The sequence below is a fragment of the Callorhinchus milii genome, unplaced genomic scaffold, assembly GCF_018977255.1.
Source record: "Callorhinchus milii isolate IMCB2004 unplaced genomic scaffold, IMCB_Cmil_1.0 Scaffold20, whole genome shotgun sequence".
Classification (NCBI taxonomy): Eukaryota; Metazoa; Chordata; class Chondrichthyes; order Chimaeriformes; family Callorhinchidae; genus Callorhinchus; species Callorhinchus milii.
The window spans coordinates 1,288,451-1,311,650 of NW_024704761.1; the positions used below are offsets into that span (position 1 = coordinate 1,288,451).

Here is a 23,200-nt window from a genome sequence, read left to right on the forward strand (position 1 = left end):
TACAAAGCTGATGAAGTGTCTGGAGCAGTCATTGCTACTTCTTTTCATCTCAGGCGAAAGTCAATTCCTCCCGTTTGTCTTGTCTTTAACCTGATAGATGCAAGTAAGAACCTGTTGAATGTGGCGACATTAACTGTCAACGTAGTGGGCAGCAAATTCTCTTGCGTCTTGAATGCGTGAACGACTGCAACATAAAAATGTTATTACAGGTTTGTTCTGATCAGGCATTAAACTAGAGCTGGAACAAAGTTTTACCATCATACCCATAAGCTTTTCACAAGTAAACGTGGAAATTTAATGTCAGTACAGTGATACTTAATTTACTCTATTAGTAAATAAATGTGATTATTAGAAACTTGAGAATGCAGTTAAAAAATTTAAACAATGGTAGTCCAAGAAAATATTCAATACAAACTGATAATAATCCTTGCAGTTGATATAGCACCTTATCACAACTTTGAGACGTCTCAAAGCCCTTCACAGTATATACAGTAAAGTGAATTGACTATTTCGTGGGCGAAACGATACTGGTGATTGAAGTTTAATCTATAAATTTTGTAAACTGCATTTGCAGAAAATATTGGTTCGTTAGATTAGAAGGAAGAACTATTTCTTCCAATAGGAATGACTATTTTATGCTCAGAGGTGTCAACATGACTATTAATGGATATAATTTTAAACATGAATCCATAGGATGACCTTTCTTCTGCTTCACCATTACTGCTCAAACAGCTGTACTACATGCCCACCTCACACGGGCACTGGGTGACTTGTGGACGTTTATTTCCTACAGTAGCCGAGGGGTGGCTTATGGAGAAATGTATGAATTAATTCTGGTGCATTCAGTGTTGATGCTGAACGTTGTCGCATCAGGGTAATTGCAGAAGGTAGGTTTGTGATCCACTTTGTTTGGTATATATGCTTCTCTGGGCGGCCTTTTCTCAATGTACACTAGAGTCTCAGATACACTGTTCAGTGGAGCATTTTCACTCACTAACTCATGTAGACCTATTTTATGTAAACGAGCTTGAGTCCACAATATTGTGCCTGGTATTCTTTTCCTTACTTTTCTGCCCCCTGGGGTTTTGGAGATTTATCAGGCAACTGTTCCCAAGCCGATGCTAATGCTCTGGAACGAAGAGGTAGGAGGCTAGCAAGAACCCTGGGGGCCTCCTTCCTTCCCTCTTCCCACTTTCCTTGTGGGAAAGTATCCCCTCCGTCTGGGAGAGGCCAGGGATGAACCTGCATCGCAGGGAAACTGAGGTCTGCCGTTATCTTATTTCTTGCGATGTCAACGAGAAAGAATACATGCTGTTGGACGGCTGTTGCCTTAACTTTGTTTTTAGATAACACAATAAAAGACTGTTTGAATCTGCTGCTTTTCTTTGCTCATTGCAAGACACTCGACATTTATCTACAAATGTTTGGGCGTTAGTCCCCTCTGGTGGCAGCAATATGTAGTGAAACATTAGCATTTCAGAGCTCGTCGGTTTGGTTCCCTTTAAAAAGTTGTTTCAGTGAAAGTTTACGAACGTTCAAGTCGTGAGCAAACGTCTTATTTGATGGTTTGTAGACACAGAAACATTTTGTTGATTTTTTTTTCCCTGCACAATTTTGAGAGATTTGAGTTTGATAGCCGGGGAAATTGCTGGGGTACCTTTGAATTAAGTAACGGATTTCTTCTTGGTAAGAGATGATGTTACCCCTCTTGTGGATAAGTGACTTCATGTTTCTTTTTGTTGACTCGGTGAAAGCTGAATCGACTGAAGCATTCAACAAGAGACTAAAAATATACCTGATGCAGCATAGCGACACAGGGCTGGGGTAGCAGATGGACAGCAGCCAGAGCAGGTACTGAGAGAAGGCCTTGACGGACAGGGGAACTGATTGGTATTTTCTCATTTGTACATTCACCCACAAAATATACAGTCAATTCACTTTACAGTATATACTCTGAAGCGCTTTGAGACGCCTTTTACCTCCTTACCTGCTGCAGTTTGATTGTGCCCGGGCTCCACTGCTCGACACCAAGGGAGATCCAGCTGATTCTGTTGAACCTGTACACACATTTATCGAATCATCTAACTTTACTTTCAAGGCAAGATCCACACTAGAAATCAACCAACACTGGACTGCACAACTTTTATTCAAAGATTTAATATAACCATTTCACTTAATTTTTTTCCAGATAATGAGCACATAGAATAACAATCATACTTGTTTTTTTTAAGCATCATTCAGTATGGGGGAGGGAGTGATGGAATCCAGATGGAACAGGCTCCATCACAGGAAAGCACATTGGGCATTTGCCAATCTGCATGTTGTGAATATTCCCCATTTTCTTTCCCACTTTCAAACCCACCTCACGTCTTACCTCTTTGACCATGTTTTCTTTCGGTCATCTTTCTCAGCTCACTCCCTCCCTCTCTTCCCTCTTTCCCCCCCTCCCCCCACACACACACACACACACACACACACACTGGTTCTAAGCCACTAGTGTAAAGCACTTCAAACAACCGTGAGTGTTAGTTTGTTTTTACTGAAGATTGTACAGCAGTACCTCAACCAACTGAAAGGTAAGGTTTATTAAAACAAAAGTCCATTGAAAGTGCCCTATACCCAGACCTCGCCAAATGCTGTTTTTGAAGCTTGGTGCTCAGACAGATGAAGTACCAGCCCAAGTGGATGTGATCTGTTTCTAGGTAAGCATCTCATTGCTTCTGACCATCTGGTCCAGAAATAGGACATCAACACGTGGCGATGCATTACATGCAGATCTATGTGATCTAAAAAATGCTATTAGCTTAACCTAACATGTGTTGAGAGGTGTAAATTGACTGAATGTACATTCACAGGAGATTAATACTGTTATACTCTTAAAATGAAACAGGAGAGCACCCTGCAAGGTCTGGAATACTTATACATGAAGAAATTAGACATAAGTTTAATTGTGGTCTCACCTGAAGGTTTGGGAGGAGACTGTTTGGGTAGAGACTTCACCAGTTTTCTCACTTGACTGAACCTGAGCAAGGAAAGCCAAAAATACAAGTAACTCTTATAGCAATTCCATATTCTTTTACTCTGGGGGTAATTAATGACTGGAACAGGGTGCCAGGAAATGTGGTTGAGCCCAGGACACTAGACGCATTTAAAAAAAATTGTAGGGCAGCTGTTCTGACAGGACGAGATCGGATGAGACGAAGAGCTTTCTACATTCCAAACAAATTTTATGACCTGAATAACTATCTTCTGTTGCCACAATGACTAACGGCAGTTTCCCACAAAGTGGCATTTCCTCTCCCTCCATCTTCTGTCTGACGTTTATGTACATGAGCGACGAAGGATAAAAATGATGGAAGTGCTAAACCGTGCTCCTTCATGAGAATACCCAATGCCTTGAGGTGCAATTTCACTTAAATCAAAGGGAAAGTTTTAGGGAAGTTAGTATCTGCCCAGGTTCCTCAAGTTTATGGCAGATAGTATTCTGGAACACCATCCTTCAAGTGTTTTGAGCTCTCATCCTCTGCTGTTGGAAATAATGTTGACATCCCATATTGCATAGATATGATCCAATTGGACACGTTTTAAAGAAATGTCTTGCAGATTCAGGCTGTTAGTCACTGGTGACATTCGGAAGAAAAATGTGAGCAGTCGTGATTCTTTTGTCACCCTCGTAAAGAGATATAGATGCTAAAAATCTGAAACCTTCAAATTATTTTATTTCCTAAAGACACTGAAGTGTACTGGAGTAGGGTTCCCAGGGCACCAGCCAACCTCTGGAGCAATAGGCTGTGAGCCCAGATAATGAGTATTGGCAGCCAATCGACTGTGGGGGAGTATCACAGTGGGGCTTTGCTCCTGTCCTCACAGTTCACTCACACACCAGAGTTTTAGCAGGTTCCCTGCACAGTGTGTGGGAAAATGTTTTTTTTCTCCCCCGCCTCCCCCCCACCCACCCCCCACTTCAGTGAAAGAGCACTGAACCCAATTGTAATGCCCCGACCAACAACACGGGCAGTACAATTCATGGAATTATACAGCACAGAAGGAGACCATTCGGCCCATCGTGTCTGTGCCGGCTCTTGGAAAAGAGCTTCCAAATCAATCCCACTCCCCCCGCGCTCTCCCCATAGCCCTGGAAACTTGTCCTTCCCAAATAATTATCTACTTCTCTCTTAAAAGTTATGATCGAATCGACTTCTACCACTCTTTCAGGCAACGCATTCCAGATCCAAACAACTCCCTGAGTGAAAGTAAATTGTCCACCAATTTACTCCTCTTAATGTGTTCTGACTACTGCAATCCACAGCTGCCGGTCACCCACTGTGACCTCATGCAAATGGTCATTATGATCAGTGACCCTACATACGGGTTGGCAGGTATTTTGACTGATGGAAGATGTTTTTTTTTGTGTGGTCTCCCAAGTCAGTTGTAAAGTGATCTGACCTTTCAGACAGTGACTGACACAGCTCCTCCATTTGAGACTCGTAGTTGGCAATGTGGCTTGCTATTTGATGGGTTGTCTCACACGCATCTGCAAGGATAAGTGTAAGTATCGAAAGTAGAAAACAAGTTGCAAACACGGGTGTTATCAAAATGTTCTCAAGTTCATATGGGACAAATATATTTCTCCTCGAAAGACATCCATTTTTTAAATGTTTGTAAAGTATATTTTTTTATTGAGTAAGGTAGGCAAAGGCTCATACAGCACAACATACAGCGATGGTGTCCTTACCAGGATCCAGTGCCGCTTTGTAAGTAATCGGAGTTTCTTGCTTTTCTCTATTTGATTGGTTAACGATAACCTGCGACACAATAACACACAGCACTTGTTGATCCCGTCTTAAACAGAGAATACCTCTCAGTGCGTGAGTGTGGGGTTTACACTAACCTCAATCACTAGATTTGCTCAGTTAGTGTTGTTCGAGGTATATTTGTGCTGTGAACTAGCATTCAATTGAAACAACCCTGCATTTCCCTGAAGTTCAAATGTCATCTAGTTTTGAAAATACACGTTGCAGCGTCACATGAAAGTCTTATTTTCTAACAATGTCCAGGTTCAGCGCAATCTCATCTGAATAGTTAAAATAAAATCACATTTCTGAAAGGCAGAGAGCGTACATACGTATGACAAGACAACTACAACCATAGGCATACTTGAAAATACAAGGTCTCATACTTTTTCAAGTATCAGTACTATACACATGGAGTGGCTCGACTTTGCTCTTGATTGCCTTCAGTGATGTGGACTGCAATGGTAATTTAGATCCTGTTGAAAAATGCTTCTTTTTCAACGTGCGCCTCCCAGTAACCAACTGAGACGAGTTCAAGGCCTGAATATTAAACTCCATCTGTACTTACCCCATCCAAACTCTCCAGCTGAGGCATAAGGCGAGACAACTCCATGACTTTCCTGTAGAAACACTACTTAATTATTCTGTCTTTGAGACTGAAAACACACAGTGTGAAGTGTGGTCGATTATGAGATTTCTTTATATGGACTTGGGGGTCACAAATGGGGATTCCTCCAAGTAACCAGAAATGTACTGTATTGACCCAAAGGAACAGTAAATCTTCTCTAAACCAAATCTACTTTCACAAGTTCTTGATCTTGCTGTGAAGTGTTTGCGGTTACTAGAAGGAATCCCATTTGTGACTTGTTTGAGTGATAGTGAGAAACCTTGTTATGTATGGCCTCCAATTTAGTCCCTGTTCTCTATATTGCCAAGGTTGACAACACACCTCTACAATGAAAGGAACAGGTCTACAATAATTTATTATTATTATTATTATTGTATCATTAAGTATACCTGTTTTCAGTAACAAAAAGATTAACTCACCAAATCGCCACTGGGAATTTCAGCGCTGGCCGAGTAATCTTCGATGCGGATATTTGCATGAAATATATGCCTTTAGTTAGAGGCGACTGCACTCACTGAAAGTTTTAGAAGCAGTAATTGCTGCTGCAGTGGTTGGGACTCTGACTCGTACCTGGTTTGTTCTTCCTCCGAAGCGCAAGTCGGGTTGCCCGCCAGATTCACTTCCACTAGGTGGCAGCACCGAGCCAGAGATTTCTGGAAGGAAGGACCATAAATAACACGGATGTGATTAGATCTCACACTCCCCGGGATAAGCAATCTATGTTTTTGGGGAAAAAACCCAACAAAACAGACCCAGCCCCTGATAGAACTGTAGTTAAATCGACACAACAATCTAACTTCAGTCCCCAGGACTGACACTTCCAATTATCAGGCGATTCCGATCGTTTGATTCCTTTGTTGGGATAAAAAGGCAGCCCCGAAACTGCCAGAACTCGCCCGACTGAGCCAAGCAAGTGCGATAGGAGGAACAGAACATGTGTGTAACAGGCAAAGCATGGTTCATTTTCATATTTATCTCATCACCTCCACGACTATCTTGCAGTATTGATTATTACCCCCAGTTCCACAAGGTTTCTTTCCACTAGCAATTCTTATGTTAAGCACAATAAAAATCCTTGCATTTGATGTAGGGCCTTATCACATCTTCGAGATGTCTCAAAGCGCTTCACGGAATATGCTGTAAAGTAAATTGACTGTATACTTTGTGGGTGAAATGTTCTTATGTTCTTAAGGTGATTGATTTCCAAGGCGAGAGAACTGATATCCTTAGAATAGTGGAATTTCTCACCCTGCTTGTTCTGCACGGACAAAACAACATTGATACTCACCAGCTCCTCCCAGGAATGAATAGAGTTACTGACTAAACTGAGGACCTCCAGGACAGGAAACTGCTCAGCAAAGCTACAAACTGACACCAGTTGATTGCAGCCAAAGTTCAACTCCTGCAAGGAACTAAAGAAGCACCCGGAGTGTAGTTAAAAACTGAGACACAAAATCAGCAAGAAAATGTACATCTTCCATCAGGAAATAACAAGACAGCCATAAATGAGCAGTTTTCAATCTATGGACTCATTATTAATAATAATCCTTGCAAATGCCATGGCACATCAAAATGTCTCAAAGCACTCGAGTTTTTTCTGTAAAGCGTAGTGACTATTCGTGAATGAATATGACAGTGAATTTATGCACAGCCCTCCAAAACACCCATGGAATATTTTACCTAACAAAGAAAATAAACATCAAATAATAATTCGTGCATTTGATAGAGCGCCTTACCACGTCTTTGAGACATCTCAAAGCGCTTCACAGGATAGACTGTAAAGTTAATTGACTGTATAGTTTGACGGTCTATGTAATCAAATGCTCTGAAATGAATCAGTATCAAAGTTTGGGGTTTAGGGGGAAGTGAAACTAATTTGCATCACATGTCGATACAACAACTTGCCTTTATTTAACGCCTTTCAAGTCAGGAGGACGTGCCAAGGACGGTGCTGGACATAGCACCAGCTGACATGTAACATTGTCAGCATCGGCAAGTGTGGCTCCATTATAATTCACTCTCAAGGTCAGTGACTAAGGCAATTGTTATGTTGTTTTCGATGAACCAATAGCTAGAAAGGATGTGTTTAAATCCTATATGATTTACCAGCACCCAAAACGCAAACCAGTTTAAATAAAATGCAAACCCCAAAAAAGGATATTGCGATCCAAGTGACACTTGGCACTACTGTTGATGCCACTTCCCAGTAATAGCTTATGCAAATGCAAATCTCTGATTAAAACAACTCTGGATTTACATAAAAGATTTATTTTAATCTGCAGGATTAATCATCATAGGATTAATCAATACATCATTGAGGACATCTGGTGCAAGGAATGGGCGTTACAGGGCAACCTGAAGATCGATGGTCAGCAGGAATGGAAGCCCGAAAAAAGTGCTCGAGAATCCTGACTGTCTGTTCTGCAGCAGGTAATTCAAGACAAGTCCAAAACCAGCGATGGGATTGGGCTTGCAACCAAAGCACAGGAAATCTAAATTTTATGTTTTATTTCCTTCAAATGCATATCTAAGTTCATATGTAAAGTTTTTTTTTGTGCCCACTAAAATTTATCATGGGATTTTAAGGGCACCCATTGAAGACAGAATTATTATTTTCTCGGTAATGTAAGAGGGAGGTAGATGAGGATTTGGTAGGCAGGGGTATCAATGGATGTGGTAAAGGGCAGGGAGTTCTTGGCCAGGGAGAAATTTGTCCTCCTCTTTTTGAATGATGCAATGGGAATTCTTACGTCCACATTAACAGACAGACGGGACCTCAGTTTAATGTTCTTCCAAAGGAAGGCCTCCTAGCAGGATTGGCTGGATAAATGATCAGGAGCTGGACCCCTGCCTGATTTTCCCCTCATTTGCAGCTCCCAATGCTGAGGATCAAACCTGTGACCTTCCAATCTGTAGGGTTTACTGCAATCAGGCACTGGGTCATCAGTGGAGCCCATCTGGGTTTCTGATGCCATAATTTCTCATTCCGCTTTATACTAACTGGAGCTGTTGGAATCGATAATCAAGGCCAAATTGAAATATGATTTTCTTGAAAAATGTTTACAGAGATCAGGTTCTAAATTCGAATGCAACCTGCTTTGTTCAGACCGGATCACACAATTAACATATTCAACCCAGAGCCACATTCATTTCAGGTTTTACAAGTTCTCTGCCGACCCACTTGGCGATACGGAAATGGTGTCTCTCACCTCAGCAGGTGGAGAAGTCCGACTTGAGTCTTAAATTTAAATAACCAGCTTCCTAGGAGAATTCAGGATCCGAGCAAAACAACTTGCCTTATTGCTGAGGAAGCTGGCAACAGGTCACCAAGTTTGTTTTCATCTTAAAATCTTTTAAATTTACAGGTTTTTTTTAACGTCAACAGCAGAAGTTTGTTCGAAGAGAAGTACGTGAAACTGCAAAGCTGCTTATATTCTTTGAGATGCAAGCTCTCTTTGCTGCATGCACTTTATTAACTTCTTTCTTTCCCACCCCTTCAGTAAATGATAAGCACTGACTAAGCTGCAGTTAGGGTGCAGATCCTCACTTAACTGGATGTGCTCTGGCACTTGAGCTACATGGCTATTCATCACTATAGATGAGCAAATCCAATTGGAAACCCTCATTGTGGACCAGTATTCAGGACTCGGGCTGTCTACCCGGCTCCTGCCCCTACCCTCCCTGCCCTCCACCCTTCCTGATCCCAACCCCCTGCTCAGGTCCAAATCCCTGCTGTCCAGCGTATTGAGAAGTCCTCCCGACGTGAAAGGCACTCTCCAAAAGTGTGTGTTGTTGTCCACTGGAACAGGTCACATAGCGCAGGAATACTCAAATGGAGAAATTGTGAAAAATCGTGCTGGCCAGAGTTTAAGCGGGAAGTGTTGCACAACAGAATTTCGAGGCTTTGTTTTACTACTTTATTCCCTTTCTCTCAGTAAGGCACCAATTCTTGCTGAGCGATGGTCCCATTGGCCATGTCTCCCATCTGGTACCTCAACCAAGCATTCACTCTTCACTCGTGAGCCTTGATAGTGAGCAAAACTGTCAACATAGTATTCCATCACAGTTGAATCCCATCCTGTCCTCGCTCATACCCACGCATGCACTTTCCGTTGGAGGTCACTGGAGAGCCATCAGAAGTGGGAGACACTGGCAGATTTTCCCTTCCTCCCTAATCCAGAGAGTGCTGAGACTAATTTATAGTAACGCTTCCCAGAACCAACCAACTGACTCGTCTCCGAACAGGAATCGAGCCTGAAACCTTCCGATCTGTATGGTTCAGTGCAAAACAAGAAAGTGTGTTTCCCTATTAGGTCATCAACGATATTCCCAGAACTTTAAGTAAGGATAACTTTTTTTTATATCCCTTCAAAAAAAATACTAATAATAATGTGGTCACTCAATCCACGACTGTCTGTGGGACACTGCTATGAGCAATTGGCTGACGCATTTCACCCACAAAGTACAGTCAGTTCACTTTACAGTATATTCTGTGAAGAGCTTTGAGTTGTCCAGAAGACGTGATAAGGCACTATATCAAATGCAAGGATTATTATAATTATTATATTGAGTTTCTGCGATGTCATCATACTGCACAGCATGAAATGAGTTAAAGAGTTTCATGTCATTGAGTGCATTGTACAATGTGCTGGTAGGGGGGAGGAAGTCAGAAGGTTGTGTAATATTCTCACAAGCCAGAAAAGATGACAAAAAGGGAGGAAAATGTTTTGGAAAAAGGAAGGAAAAAAAATTATATTTTTCCAACGACACCTCTAACCTCTACAAACTGCTGGAGTCTCGGAAAGACAAAATGATTTATTATCCTCCAACGCACCATCTGGTCACCATGCAAATGAGGAAGATTAGTATTTATAAAGAAGGGAATTAATTTTTTGTAGCGGGCTATCAGTGTCAAGATTTTTCACTACGAACACAAAAACATCATGTATTATAGATGTCGAACCGCTGAAAAATGATCAACTCCATTAATTTTTAAAACCAGATTTGTTTTTTTATAATGGGGGTCAAAGGCGGGGGAGGAAGAGTTAAAGTCTAACTAAATTAACCATCGAATTTAGACTGAAAAGGATGGCGTGTGGACTAGACTCAATATATGTTTTAATTAATTACCTTAATTCATGGCGTGCAACAATCTGATTCAAGTTTGTAGCTTGGCTAAGATGTTAACACTCAAACATAAAGTGGGCTGAAATGTTTCCACAGACTCACCAAAGAGAGCCAAGGCTTTCTGTGCTGCTGAAAACATTTTCCGAGAGGTTAACAGTCTGAAATAAAAAAAAACAGCATTCAATCAGAAAGCACAATACGTGAAGAGTTAAAGCAAATGCCTGAGATACATCCATTTATTTTGTATTCCTTACTCACAGTTAAGCTTGTTAATAACGGCAGACCGTATATCTCAGATATCCTGTTATTGGACAAATCCAGTTCCTGTAACTAAAAGGAAAAGATTCATGAAAATTCACACTTATTTAGCTGGAATTAGACACCTGAATTTATTTGGCGAGGCCACGGGATAATATTTCTTTGATATGTTTGTCAGCCTGACTCAGCTGGTAGCACTTTCGTCTTCCGAGTCAGAAGGTTGCATGTTTAAGCCCCATGTCGGGACTTCAAACTCGTACAGTCCAGGCTGACACTCCAATGCAGAGCTGGGGATGTGTTGCAGGGTTAGAGGTTCTGTCCTTCAGCAACCTAGACTGCGAGCTCAAAGTCCCAATGTGGGATTTGAACCCGGAATCTTCTACCTCAGAATACTACAAACCGTACTAAATATGTTACGAAAGCATTCAAGATTCTGCACTCGATAACAATGTGTACAATACAGAGTCAAAACAAATATTGATCAGGCGGACACCGACTCAGTTAGAAAAGGGAAATGACCCAGAATTCAGATTGAAGAATTTTGCGCAGAAAAGATGAATGTGTAGAAGATGCTATGAGAGGCAGTGGAGGCAGAGTTTGTCAGCAAACTCAAGAGGGCATTACATATATATTTCACAAAAAAATTAATTAAGCGTATCAGAAAACATTTTGGGACTGGCCAGATGGTCTTTTGCACGCTGTACTATGTTTCTAAGTTTGCTTGGAAAAAGGCAATACTTGAAAATCTTTTTGATAAACTAAAAGAAGCAGTTTCACGGTGCAGGTTTTTTAGTTTGTTTTAGTCGTGTACGACAGCCTTTCATCTACTATTTCTCTCTCTGTTGGAAAAAAAACATTCGAAAGAATTTCAAGGTTGAATAATAATCATTGCATTTGATTTAGCACCCAGCACATTGTCAAGACGTGACAAAGCGATTCACAGAAGTTACTGTGAAGTGCGGTGACTGTGACTTTGTACGCAAACATGGCAACTAATTTGTGCACAGCAATGTCCCACAAACAGCCATGAAGGGAATGACCAATTATGAGGTGGGAATGGGGGGGGGATTGTTGGCCAAAACACCAGGAGAAACTCCCTTCTCTTTCAGAATCATGACAGACATGACCTCAGTTTAATGTCTCAACCGAAGGACTGCAATAAAAGCTAAAGTGCCGGAAATATACAACAGGCCAATCAGCATTTGGGCAAGATGATTTAACTTCCCAGGTAAGATCCTTCATGCCACACTGTCGACTGCATATTTTTCTGTCCTGTGTAGTCTTTGTTATAAAAGTTGCCCGACTAACCTTTTCACATCGACTGAGATCAACAGCCCCGGACAGCTTGTTGTGAGATGCCATCAGCTCCTCCAGGCACGGCAACTCATTCACTGCCTGAACAAAGAGATGGCACACTTTTTATTGTTCTCAAGTTTCCATTCATTGTAGCTTCGCATAAACATCAGGGCAGCTCATGCTATTGGGTTATACTCCACCATTTGACGGATTATCTCTTCCTTCCATCTTGATTCCATCAACGTCAACATTGGAACGGCTATCATTCTCAATAGGAACACGTCTAACGAAAGGGAGCGACTCTCGCTTTAAACCCAGTAGCTATTGTGAAAAAGGGACCAGAGTCGTTTGGCGGCGAGAGGGCAGCGAGGGAGGGAATCAAGTTACCTGCACAATGGCTATATTGATCGGATTTGATTGATTCCGTACAAATTCACTGCAGCAAAAACATGACAGTACTTTTCCAACCGGACAGGAATCGTGGCAGCGGCGCCTCCCGGTGTCGGAACAATGTTGTAACAATTCGAGAGAAAAATGTGAACTTTATCACAACCGTAAGGTTTCTTTTTTCCCCCCCCACGTTTATTGACACCCCTAACCTGGCTGTGATCCGTCTTTCTTGTTCAAAATTTCCCAAACTCTCCACTTGCACCTTTCAGCAATTTCCTTAAGACCATAATCCTTAAACATTTGGGTGAAGAGCCAAGCGGGAAGTTTATAGCAGCGGGGAAAAAAAAGCTTCTTAGCACCACTCTGGCAAGCCCCCGTTCCTTACAGCAGGTCAGGCAGCATCTACGGAAAGAGGAAAGTGAGTTAATTTTTTCGGGTCGATGGCCTTTTCTCCATAGATGCCGCCTGACCTGCTGAGTGTTCCTAGCGACCTGTTTTTATTTCAGTATTTTGCCTTTGGCCAATCCTTACAGCGATGTCTGTCAGCTGGTTGTGGCTGATATCCAGATAAGTCAGTTTGGAGAGCCCTGAAAATTCCCGCGGTTCCACACGGACCAGCTGGTTACAGTCCAGTCGCAATCGCTGCAGATTTCGGAGTTTAAGCAGACCCTTTCCTGAAAGAAAGTAAGGAACAGTTAATAACTATCACCTTACATTTGATCTTATATTTGTGGTTAGAGCAATGGCCTTGCAAGCGAGAGGACCCAAGCTTGATTCCTGGGCAGGGCGAAACGTTGGGCAAGTTTCCTTACTCCACACATCTCTGATCACCTAGCAGCAAGTAGGAACCCAGTTGTTAGTCGATTCACGGATTGCTTTTCCGAGGATAATAACCCTTTCAAAATGAAAATAAAAAATAATTTGTTCACTCAATCCACGGCTGTTTGTGTGGACGCTGCTGTGCACAATTGGCTGCTGCGTTTCGCCCACAAAATATACAGTCAATTCACTTCACAGTATATTCTGTGAAACGCCTTGAAACATCTCAAAGACATAATAAGGCGCTATTACAAATGCAAGGATTATTATTATACCAATTCATAGAATTACAGTTTGCAGCAGAAAAACGTAGAGTGAGGATGTGTGGATGAGTTTATTAATATATTGTTTTAGCATTGGAGATAGTGATGCAGAATTCTTGTTTGTTCTGCAGCAGTGGGATTGGTAGGTTAGATTCACTTTTCTCATTTACGCTTTTTTGATCAGTTTGTGCAATTTCATTTCCCACTCTTAAAACAGTTTAGTAAGACTCACTTACGCAGTCGTGAGATGCAATTATACTGCAACTGGAGGTTTTGGAGCTCTTGCAACCTATAATTAAAAGATAAATTATTACGTGATAACAATTAACAATCTCCAGTCCCACACATACACAATAAATAGCTCAAATTATTTACAAATATTTTTTTTAAAAATTGGTCAATTCATTCCACGACTGTTTGTGGGGACGCTGCTGTGCACTATTGGCTGCTTCGTTTCGCCCACAAAATATACAGTTAATTCACTTTACAGTATATTCTGTGAAGTGCTTTGAGACGTTTCAGACGTGATAAGGCACTGTATCAAATACAAGGATTATTATTATTATTACTTCACTGTACCAATTTATTCCCCTATACCAATTGCCTCTATATGAACTCTGCCACAGAGTTAGGCATATATAAAATGCACTACATCAAATGCAAGGATTATTAATATTTATTATTATTAGTGGCTCACCTGTCTAGATTCTTGATTTCCCTGATCTTGTTATCATAGAGTTTGAGCTCTGTAATTCCACAATTATTCTCTAAACTCTCAATTTCTTCTATGAAATTACACGAGAAATCCAAAGTGTTCAATCCAGATAGCTGTAGCAAAATAAATTCCAGGTTTTTCAAATGTACTTCAACCCTTTCACGAGACAGAAAATGGATTTGTTGTCTTAGATCACTTTACAGTGTATCCTGTCAAGCGCTTTGAGTCGTCTCAAAGATGTGATAAGGTGCTATATTAAACGCAAGGATTATTATTATTATCAGTAATTGCTTCAGGTCTCCACTAAAGTAAGAAAGCACGTCAGATATGTGTAGGTCTACAGCCAATAGTAGATGTCCACAAACACTTACCACATCGCTGAATTAATCCACCTTCAGCCTGACTATACAAAAGTAATAAACATTACATAGCAAACACTGAGGTAGAGGTGGGTTGGGAGGGGGCACAGGAGGGAAAAGGGTTAAGCAAACAGGCAAAACTGTATTTGCTTCCAAATGCACAGGGAATACTGATCTTTAATAGTTTTCTTCCCTGGGATTAGCAGGTCAATTAACTTCTTTCCTAGTCGATACTTTCCCACTATTTCTGCAAACCAGACTGATATCTGAAGTGTTTTTAGTGTGGATCTAATACTTAGCAAAGTTAACAAGAGTAATTGTTACAATAATAATTGAATAAATTGACCATGCATGTCCAACCTGGGACAAGGGCTGACCTGGGAAGCAATCTGAATCTCTCAAAGTACTCAAAAAATACAAGCTTTTCCGACGACTCAGAAACAGTTTCACCCAGTCACTTATTCAATTAAAGTAGCTTTAGGCAAAATACTGTTATTGAATGGCAAGCACGTACTCGCTTGAGCTTCTGTATCTTCTTCGTTCCTTTTCCATGCAATTCAATGGTATTGTCATTTAAACAGTCCGGTTCTGGAGCCTTCAGAAAACAAAAATCTAGTTAAAATACGTTCAAAATTATCTACACAGTATAGTAGCGACGAATGGTCAGGCAGAAAGTAACTCCCAAGTTGCATTTAATACTCCTCCGATACTGAGTTTTCAACATTAAATGTGAAGATTTAAATACTAAAATAAGACCAAGCTCTGAAGTGAATGTTTCCCACTTATTAAGAGGAGTTAGTACTGCTCAGCGGTGACCATTATCACCAAAGGTCTGACAATGCTGTTCATTCTTATCGCTGCAATCGAAGGCAACCATTAAGTGCGGTACACAGTAAAACTCGCAGAGGTCATATCAGTCAGGATATTAACATTTAATATGACTTGCGCTTTGAGGCATTTCGGCGCTATGCAGGCGCGCGCGCGCCATCAATTGCAAGGATTAATATTATTGCTGTTATCATCATCATTATTAATGTCCTGCGGTCATTTGAGTTCATGGAGGGGAGGGGGAGGGGGAAAGAATTACAGGTGGAAATATTATAGGGTAATACCAGGTCCTTCGGGGCAGCCTTGTGATATGCAGCGATGTCCTGAACACAGGCGGAATGTTTCTCTCCGGAATGGATTGAGGTGTTGGAGCGACTGCCACGAGCTCTTCTCATTGTGGCGCGGGGCAGCCCCCTGGGGAAATGAATCAAAGTGTGTTGTTATTATTATTATTATTATTATTATTATTATGCATAATAATATTGCTACCACTGTTGTTATTGTGACTGTTATTGTTCACTAATATTAACGGCACTATTCATTCTAGTATTGCTGTTGTGGTTCAGATTACATTATCGAAGGCATTAATGTCATTGTTGTTATTAAGATTATGATAGCGCCACTTGTCTCGTTATTATTGTTATGATTATTAATATTTTTTATTGTTATTGTTGTATTATTAATATTGATATTATTATTAATATTATTGTTATTATTGCTAACATTATTATGGTTGTTGTTATCAGTGTTATTGATATTATTGATATTATTAACATTATTATTGTTGTTGCTGTTATTGTATTATTGTTATGGTTATTATTGTTGTCATTAATATTATTGGCGTTATTAATATTATTGTTGTTATTACTTATTATTGTTATTATTATTTGTTATTGTTATTATTTGTTATTTGTTATTGTTGTTATTTGTTATTGTTGTTATTTGTTATTGTTGTTATTTGTTATTGTTGTTATTTGTTATTGTTGTTATCTGTTATTGTTGTTATCTGTTATTGTTGTTGTTATTGTATTACGGTGTCTGTGGGGAATTCGCACTGAGTTTAGCATCGGGAAAGCTTCAGACCTGCTGCTGCTGCCCGACCCCCCGACACCCGACACCCCGGGCCCCGGCCCCGACACCCCGGGCCCCGACACCCGACACCCCGGGCCCCGACACCCCGACACCCGACACCCCGACACCCCGGCCCCGCCCCCGCGGGCCCCGACACCCCGGGCCCCGGCCTTATCCTACCCGAGAGGCCGCGCAGGGAGCCCCGCGCCAGGAGCCATGGCGGCCCGGGGAGGGTGGGATGGTGTCTCTTCTCTTAACTGGCCTGACCCCGGCCCCGCGGGCCCCGACACCCCAGGTCCCGGCCCCGCCGTCCCCGACACCCCAGGCCCCGGCTCCGGCTCCGGCCAGAGGGGAAGCGCCGCTACAGACAGCCCGAGGCCGCCGGCGTTACTAGGCCGTTGGCGGAGGCGTTGCTCAGGGCCGTTGCTAAGGTTTTCTGGAGGCGTTGCTAAGGGCCGTTGCTAGGGTTTGTGGACCCGTTGCTAAGGGCCGTTGCTAGGGTTTCTGGAGGGGCTGCTGGGGTTTTCTGGAGGCGTTGCTAAGGGCCGTTGCTAGGGTTTCTGGAGACGTGGCTAAGGGCCGTTGCTAGGGTTTCTGGAGGCGTCGCTAAGGGCCGTTGCTAGGGTTTCTGGAGACGTCGCTAAGGGCCGTTGCTAGGGTTTGTGGACCCGTTGCTAAGGGCCGTTGCTAGGGTTTCTGGAGGCGTCGCTAAGGGCCGTTGCTAGGGTTTCTGGAGGCGTCGCTAAGGGCCGTTGCTAGGGTTTCTGGAGGCGTCACTAAGGGCCGTTGCTAGGGTTTCTGGAGGCGTCGCTAAGGGCCGTTGCTAGGGTTTCTGGAGGCGTCGCTAAGGGCCGTTGCTAGGGTTTCTGGAGGCGTCGCTAAGGGCCGTTGCTAGGGCTACTTAGCGGCGCTGCTCAGGGCCGTTCGGCGGGAGTTGGTGCCGAGGCCCCCAGGACAGAAGGCAAAACATTTCTCCCCCAATCTCCTCCGAACGCAAGTTACATTTTTTTTTGAGCCTAATCGAGTGGCGACTGGGAGAATCCTCCCGGGACCTTCCTCGCCCGCAAGGCGCACAGTCACCACACTCGACAGCGTGTCCTGTGAAGCGCTTTGAGACGTCTCGGAGACGTGGCGAGGCGCCGGGTCAAACGCCAGGATCGCTATTATTATTATTACTACTACTACTACGAGACGTTACGCTGAGCTCCCGTCTGCCTGTTCGGGTTGAACGTTAAAGATCCCGCGGCACCATTACAAGAGAGAAGGGAGCCTCGCTCTCCGGTTGTCCTGGTCAACCATCTCCCCACCCACCACCCACCCCGTAAAATGTGGTCACTCCCTCCAGCACGGTCGGCCGGAGATGAAAGTCTTCGGCTGTGATTCGCAGGCAGGTCTATCGGGGGCAAAAGGTGGGGAGGTGAGCGAAGCTTTGATGCTCTGATGGAAGGATGGGGCAGAATGGGCATTCTGGAAATTCGAATGACCCAAAGGGCCCTCCTCAGCCAAACGTTTCTTGTCGTCTAGCGATCTTGAATATGTAATGGTCATCCGCCCGACCGGCCCCGCCATCGGCGGTCGGGCCTTCAGCCTCTCTGCCCCCACCCTTTGGAACATCCATCCCACAGTCCCTGCGCCTCGTTCCACCTGCACCTTGGGAAGTCCTCCCGACGTGAAAGGCCCCGTACAAATGTAATGTTTTTTTTATTGCATTGTGTTCCTGAATTGTGAATTAAATTCCGCTGTTGTAATGCTCCATTCCCCCCACAGGGCCATGCTAACGTGTTTACAACAGCAGAGGTTCAGCTCGGAAAGTCAGCTGAAGCGATTTTACCGAATGTTTCATCGCCAGCGTTGGTAAACAACCATCGGAGCAGCTCTTCCGATGGCTCTGTTGGTAAATCGCCGCGCAATCGGAAACTGAGCTGTACTGTACTATATTGACCAGGAAGTTACCAGGTTTAATGCTGACGTGTGTACGATAACAATAATCCTTGCATTGGATGTAGAGCCCCATCACGTCTTCAAGACGTCTCCAAGCGCTTCACGGAATATACTGTAAAGTGAATTGACTATGTTTTGTGGGTGAATGATTCAGCTCAGCTGGTCTGTCATTAACAGTCCCTTGGAGGAGAGCAAGCCTGCGGAGGAGGAAGGAGAGAGACTATTTTTAGAAAGCAATGTGACCTTCTTAAACATTCCTCAGTGACATTACAATACTATTATACTGTCCTATTTATAAACTGCAATTTCCTAATAATACTTTTTATATACATAGTATTTAAAGAACTTGCAAGATCCAAAACACATCTTCTGGTGAATTGTGTTTAACACACGAGGAAAAAATAATAATTGCCCTTCACTGAATCCAGACATAATTGAAGCTAACATCCAAACACAATAAGAAGGGAACAATTCTATAATTGGGTGAGCACAATCACAAATTTTATTCACGATGGATTTTGCAACAAATATGTATCTTGAGGGTTCAATGATGGATTGGTACCCTTATATAAATATTTATATCTGCCAAAAACTAGTAAATGTGCATTGAAAAAATATTTAAGAATAGGGTTGTGTTTACATGTTGAAAAACATGTTGCAGTATGTTGTGGCAGCTTATCGGGTCTTTCTGTGATGACTGATTTTTTGGAACTGCAAGTGAATAATTGATGCAATAATTAAACCTTAACGTATCAAAGGAAGGAATGAAGGGGAAAAGCAATAGATTGGCTTGAAGTCATTACGAGAAATAGGCTTCCTCATACAATACCTGTTAAATATACAAACACGTCTTTTTTTTAGTAAACTAAGAACTATTCGAGGAACTCCTGATTAAAAATCAGAAATACTGTAGTTTGGCTGAAGGTGACTGACTTAATAACAATACTAAGTCCAAAAAATAGCATATTAAAATCTGAATAATACCAATGCTAAAAGTATAACATTAATATGTTCAATTTGCCTTTGTTCATTATATTAATATATTAACAATTGGCAATACAAACCAATAAATGAACATCAAAGTTATTCAAATAACAAAATTAGCAATAACATACAATGTTACAAAATAATTTTAAAATATTAATCAGCTAAATAACAAGAATATATCTGCAATAATCATTAATTATAAATATGAAACCACTAGTAACAGTAATAATATAACTGTAAATTTGTTGTTGTAATATAACACCAATAATAGTAATTTTAGCAAATACAATAATCATTACATCTTTGCATGTCAAAGCACTTCACAGGATTTACTGCAAGTGCTCCAAGATGCCACCTTGCATGAAGGGCACAATATTACAGTGAATGCAAATTGTTGTTGTTACAAAGTGCAGTGACTATAGTTTGTAGGCAACCAAGGCAGCAAATCTGCACATAGCACAACAACGTTCCAGAAATTGTCTGGAAGTGAATGATCCATTTTATCTGGAGAATTATTGGCAAGGACACACCAGGGTACATCATCATCAATAAGAACCAAATAGAAATATAACTAAGAGTAGCAAGAATGACTCCCACAGTGACTCAACTATTGGAGAGAGGAATGTGAGTTAACGTTTCAGGTCGATAACCTTTCTTTCCTCAGAACTGGGGGATGTTGGAAGGGAGCAGTGTATAAGAACGAACAGAGAAGGGGCTGAGGAAGAAAGACAAAGTGGGGGGTGGGGAAAAAAAGGTGTATTACAGGAGATAATGAGATCAATAAGAGTAAGGAAAATGATAAGGTTAGTAATTAGTATAATGTATAACTAATAGAGCTCATTAATCAATGATCAGACTTTATAGCTAATACTAAATCATTAATCATAATCTGCTCTGTGATTTGGGGTTTTCCCTGTAACTGACTGGGAGTGGGTGTGGGGCTGCACCCCCGCGCTTTGGGACGTCTTTCCGACATGAAAGGCGCTATATAAATGCAATTTGTTGTTGTTTGAGAATAGCAGCTGCGTTATCAATGTGAGGGCTGTGCTGCGAGTGTAACAGCTGCACTTTTGCTGGGGTGGAGTTTACACTGCGAGCGTGGGGTTACACTATAGCTGAGTGTAGGAACTATGCACAACGAGAGTAAGGGTCGCACTAATATCTGGATGCAAGGAGCCGGCGCTCTGAGTGTAGAAGTTGCACAGGCAGTGTCTGAGCTGGGTCCAGGAGCTGCTCTGGCACAACCCGCACAGGGCGCACCCAAAACTGACGTACAGAAGGACGCTCGAGATGTAACCAAAGAGCGTCCTGAAAATGTACGTACGTTAAACATGTGCCCATACGGCGCACATCGGCGCACCTTCCGAAAGCGGCAAGAGCGCCTTACCAGGGTGTGCGCGGGCGGGCGGGCGCGCACATGGATTTGGTGTACACAGGGGCGACTCCCGACTGTGTTAAAGGGAGCGTCCCCCAAAATAACGTGTGCACAACCTATGTGCGGGGGAGGAATGTACCGTAAACAACAGAATGCTTTTTGCATCGGGAGAAAAGGGGGAAAAAAAATTGTAACAGACGATGTCGTGTTTGTTTTGGATTTCTGCTGTACTAAATATTATATTTGTAAATAAATATATTTGTGAATAAATATATATATTTTCAAAATAGAAGTCTGAGCCGGGTCCAAGGATTTGTGTGTGAGCGCAGGGGCTTCAGTTTATAATAACAATAATAATCCTTGTATTTGACACAGCGCCTCATTTCACGTCGTCGAGACGTCTCAAAGCGCTTCACAGGATACACTAAAGTGGATTAACTGTGTGTCTGTTTGTGGGTGAAATGCGGCAGTCGATGGCGCGCGGCAGCCCACAGCGCGCGGCAGCCCCCGGCGAACGGCAGCCCACAGCGCGCGGCAGCCCCCGGCGCGCGGCAGCCCCCAGCGCGTGGCGGTAGCCCCCGGCGAGTGGCGGCAGCCCCCGGCGCGTGGCGGTAGCCCCCGGCGCACGGCAGCCCCCGGCGCGTGGCGGTAGCCCCCGGCGCGTGGCGGTAGCCCCCGGCGCGTGGCGGTAGCCCCCGGCGCGTGGCGGTAGCCCCCGGCGCGTGGCGGTAGCCCCCGGCGCGCGGCAGCCCAACTCTAACCCACAAACAATCGTGGATCGAGTGACCAAATTCTCATTATTTTGGGGAAGGGATTATTACTCCCATATGTTTTTCCTGTGAGAGTAGAGGTGGCATTATATAGCTGGGGAATGGGGGGGGGGGGGGGGGGGGGGGGGAGGGGGGGGGGGGGGGGGGGTGGGGGGGGGGGGGGGGGGGGGGGGGGGGGGGGTGCAAAGGAGTGGGTGCTGTGAGGGTGGGGGGCAGTATATATATAGGTGGGGGAGGCAGGCAGTGGGTGCTGTGAGGGTGGGGGGGCAGTATATATATATATATAGGTGGGGGGGCAGTGTATATATATATATATATAGGTGGGGGGACAATATATATATATATATAGGTGGGGGGGCAGGCAGTGGGTGCTGTGAGGGTGGGGGGGGCAGTATATATATATATATAGGTGGGGGGGCAGTGTATATATATATATATATATATAGGTGGGGGGACAATATATATATATATATAGGTGGGGGGGGCAGGCAGTGGGTGCTGTGAGGGTGGGGGGGGCAGGCAGTGGGTGCTGTGAGGGTGGGGGGCAGTATATATATAGGTGGGGGGGGCAGGCAGTGGGTGCTGTGAGGGTGGGGGGGGCAGTATATATATATAGGGGGGGGGGCAGGCAGTGGGTGCTGTATAGGTGGGGGGGCAGTGTATATATATATATATATATATAGGTGGGGGGGCAGGCAGTGGGTGCTGTGAGGGTGGGGGGGCAGTATATATATATATAGGTGGGGACGGGCGCTGCGCTGTGGGCACTTGACCTGCAGTTGCGGTAACAGACCGGCGGCGGCGCTGTGGTGTCAAGTCAGTCAGTCAGTCGGTGGTGGTGGTGGCGGCGGCGGCGCGCGGGCGGGCGGTTGGTTCGGGGCAGCGACGATAAAAGCAGCGGCGCGAGGCGAGCGCGAGGGCAGTGCAGCGCAGCGCGGAGCGGAGCGGAGGAGCAGCGGCGGCGGAGGCGGAGGAGGAGGAGGCGGAGGAAGACAACGACGACGCCGCCGCCAACCCACCCAACCCACTCCCCCACCTACACCCGGGGCCTTAGGCCGTGCGCCCGCCCGCCACCCGATGAGGGAGGGAGTGGGGGTGAGGCAGGCATGAGGCAGGCCAGCCCGCAGTAACCGCACACCCCGCCCGCCCGCCCGCCCGCCTCACACTAGACTCGTCGTCGTCGTCTTCCTCCTCCTCCCCACCCCCCCCCCCCCCACCCCACCCCCGGCCGCCATCATCATCATCATCATCATCATCACCCATCACCTCAGCCGCCGTTTTTAATCGGGGCGGCGGCTCCTGCTGCAGGAGGAGGAGGAGGAGTGGGGGGACAGCGCGAGAGGTGCCGTGTGTGGTTGGGGGGGGGGGTTCGGGCTCAGGTACCTCAGTACCTCCTCACCCTCCTCACCTCCCTCCCTCATTGTTATCTCCCCCCTCTCTCTCTCTCTCTCGCCCTCTCTCTCTCTCACACACTCTCTCTCTCTTATTCTTCTATATTTTTATTCCGATCTGCCCCCACCCACCCACCACCCACTCCCCTCCCTCCCTCCCTCCCTCACCCCCCCCCCCCACCCACCACC

The 23,200-nt window shown here is 44.1% G+C and overlaps 1 protein-coding gene across 2 annotated transcripts; it reads right to left on the reverse strand.

The window, feature by feature from the left end:
* Positions 1-35: 35 nt before the first annotated feature.
* LOC103175679 (protein phosphatase 1 regulatory subunit 7-like) lies at positions 36-16,834 on the reverse strand. Of its 2 annotated transcripts, none has more exons than XM_042342324.1 (17): positions 16,728-16,834; positions 15,761-15,890; positions 15,163-15,243; positions 14,272-14,402; positions 13,811-13,863; positions 13,024-13,166; positions 12,115-12,201; positions 10,807-10,878; positions 10,651-10,706; positions 6,710-6,833; positions 5,992-6,074; positions 5,362-5,413; positions 4,736-4,805; positions 4,447-4,534; positions 2,961-3,022; positions 1,988-2,057; positions 36-184 (listed from the first exon to the last, which is right to left on the reverse strand). In XM_042342324.1, the coding sequence occupies exons 1-17, from the start codon at positions 16,763-16,765 to the stop codon at positions 130-132; spliced, it is 1,395 nt and encodes a 464-aa protein (XP_042198258.1). In that variant the 5' UTR covers positions 16,766-16,834; the 3' UTR covers positions 36-129. The 2 variants fall into 2 exon arrangements, with proteins under 2 accessions (XP_042198258.1, XP_007887024.1); XM_007888833.2 differs by lacking the exon at positions 16,728-16,834 and adding an exon at positions 16,560-16,599.
* Between the last annotated feature and the right edge of the window lie 6,366 nt (positions 16,835-23,200).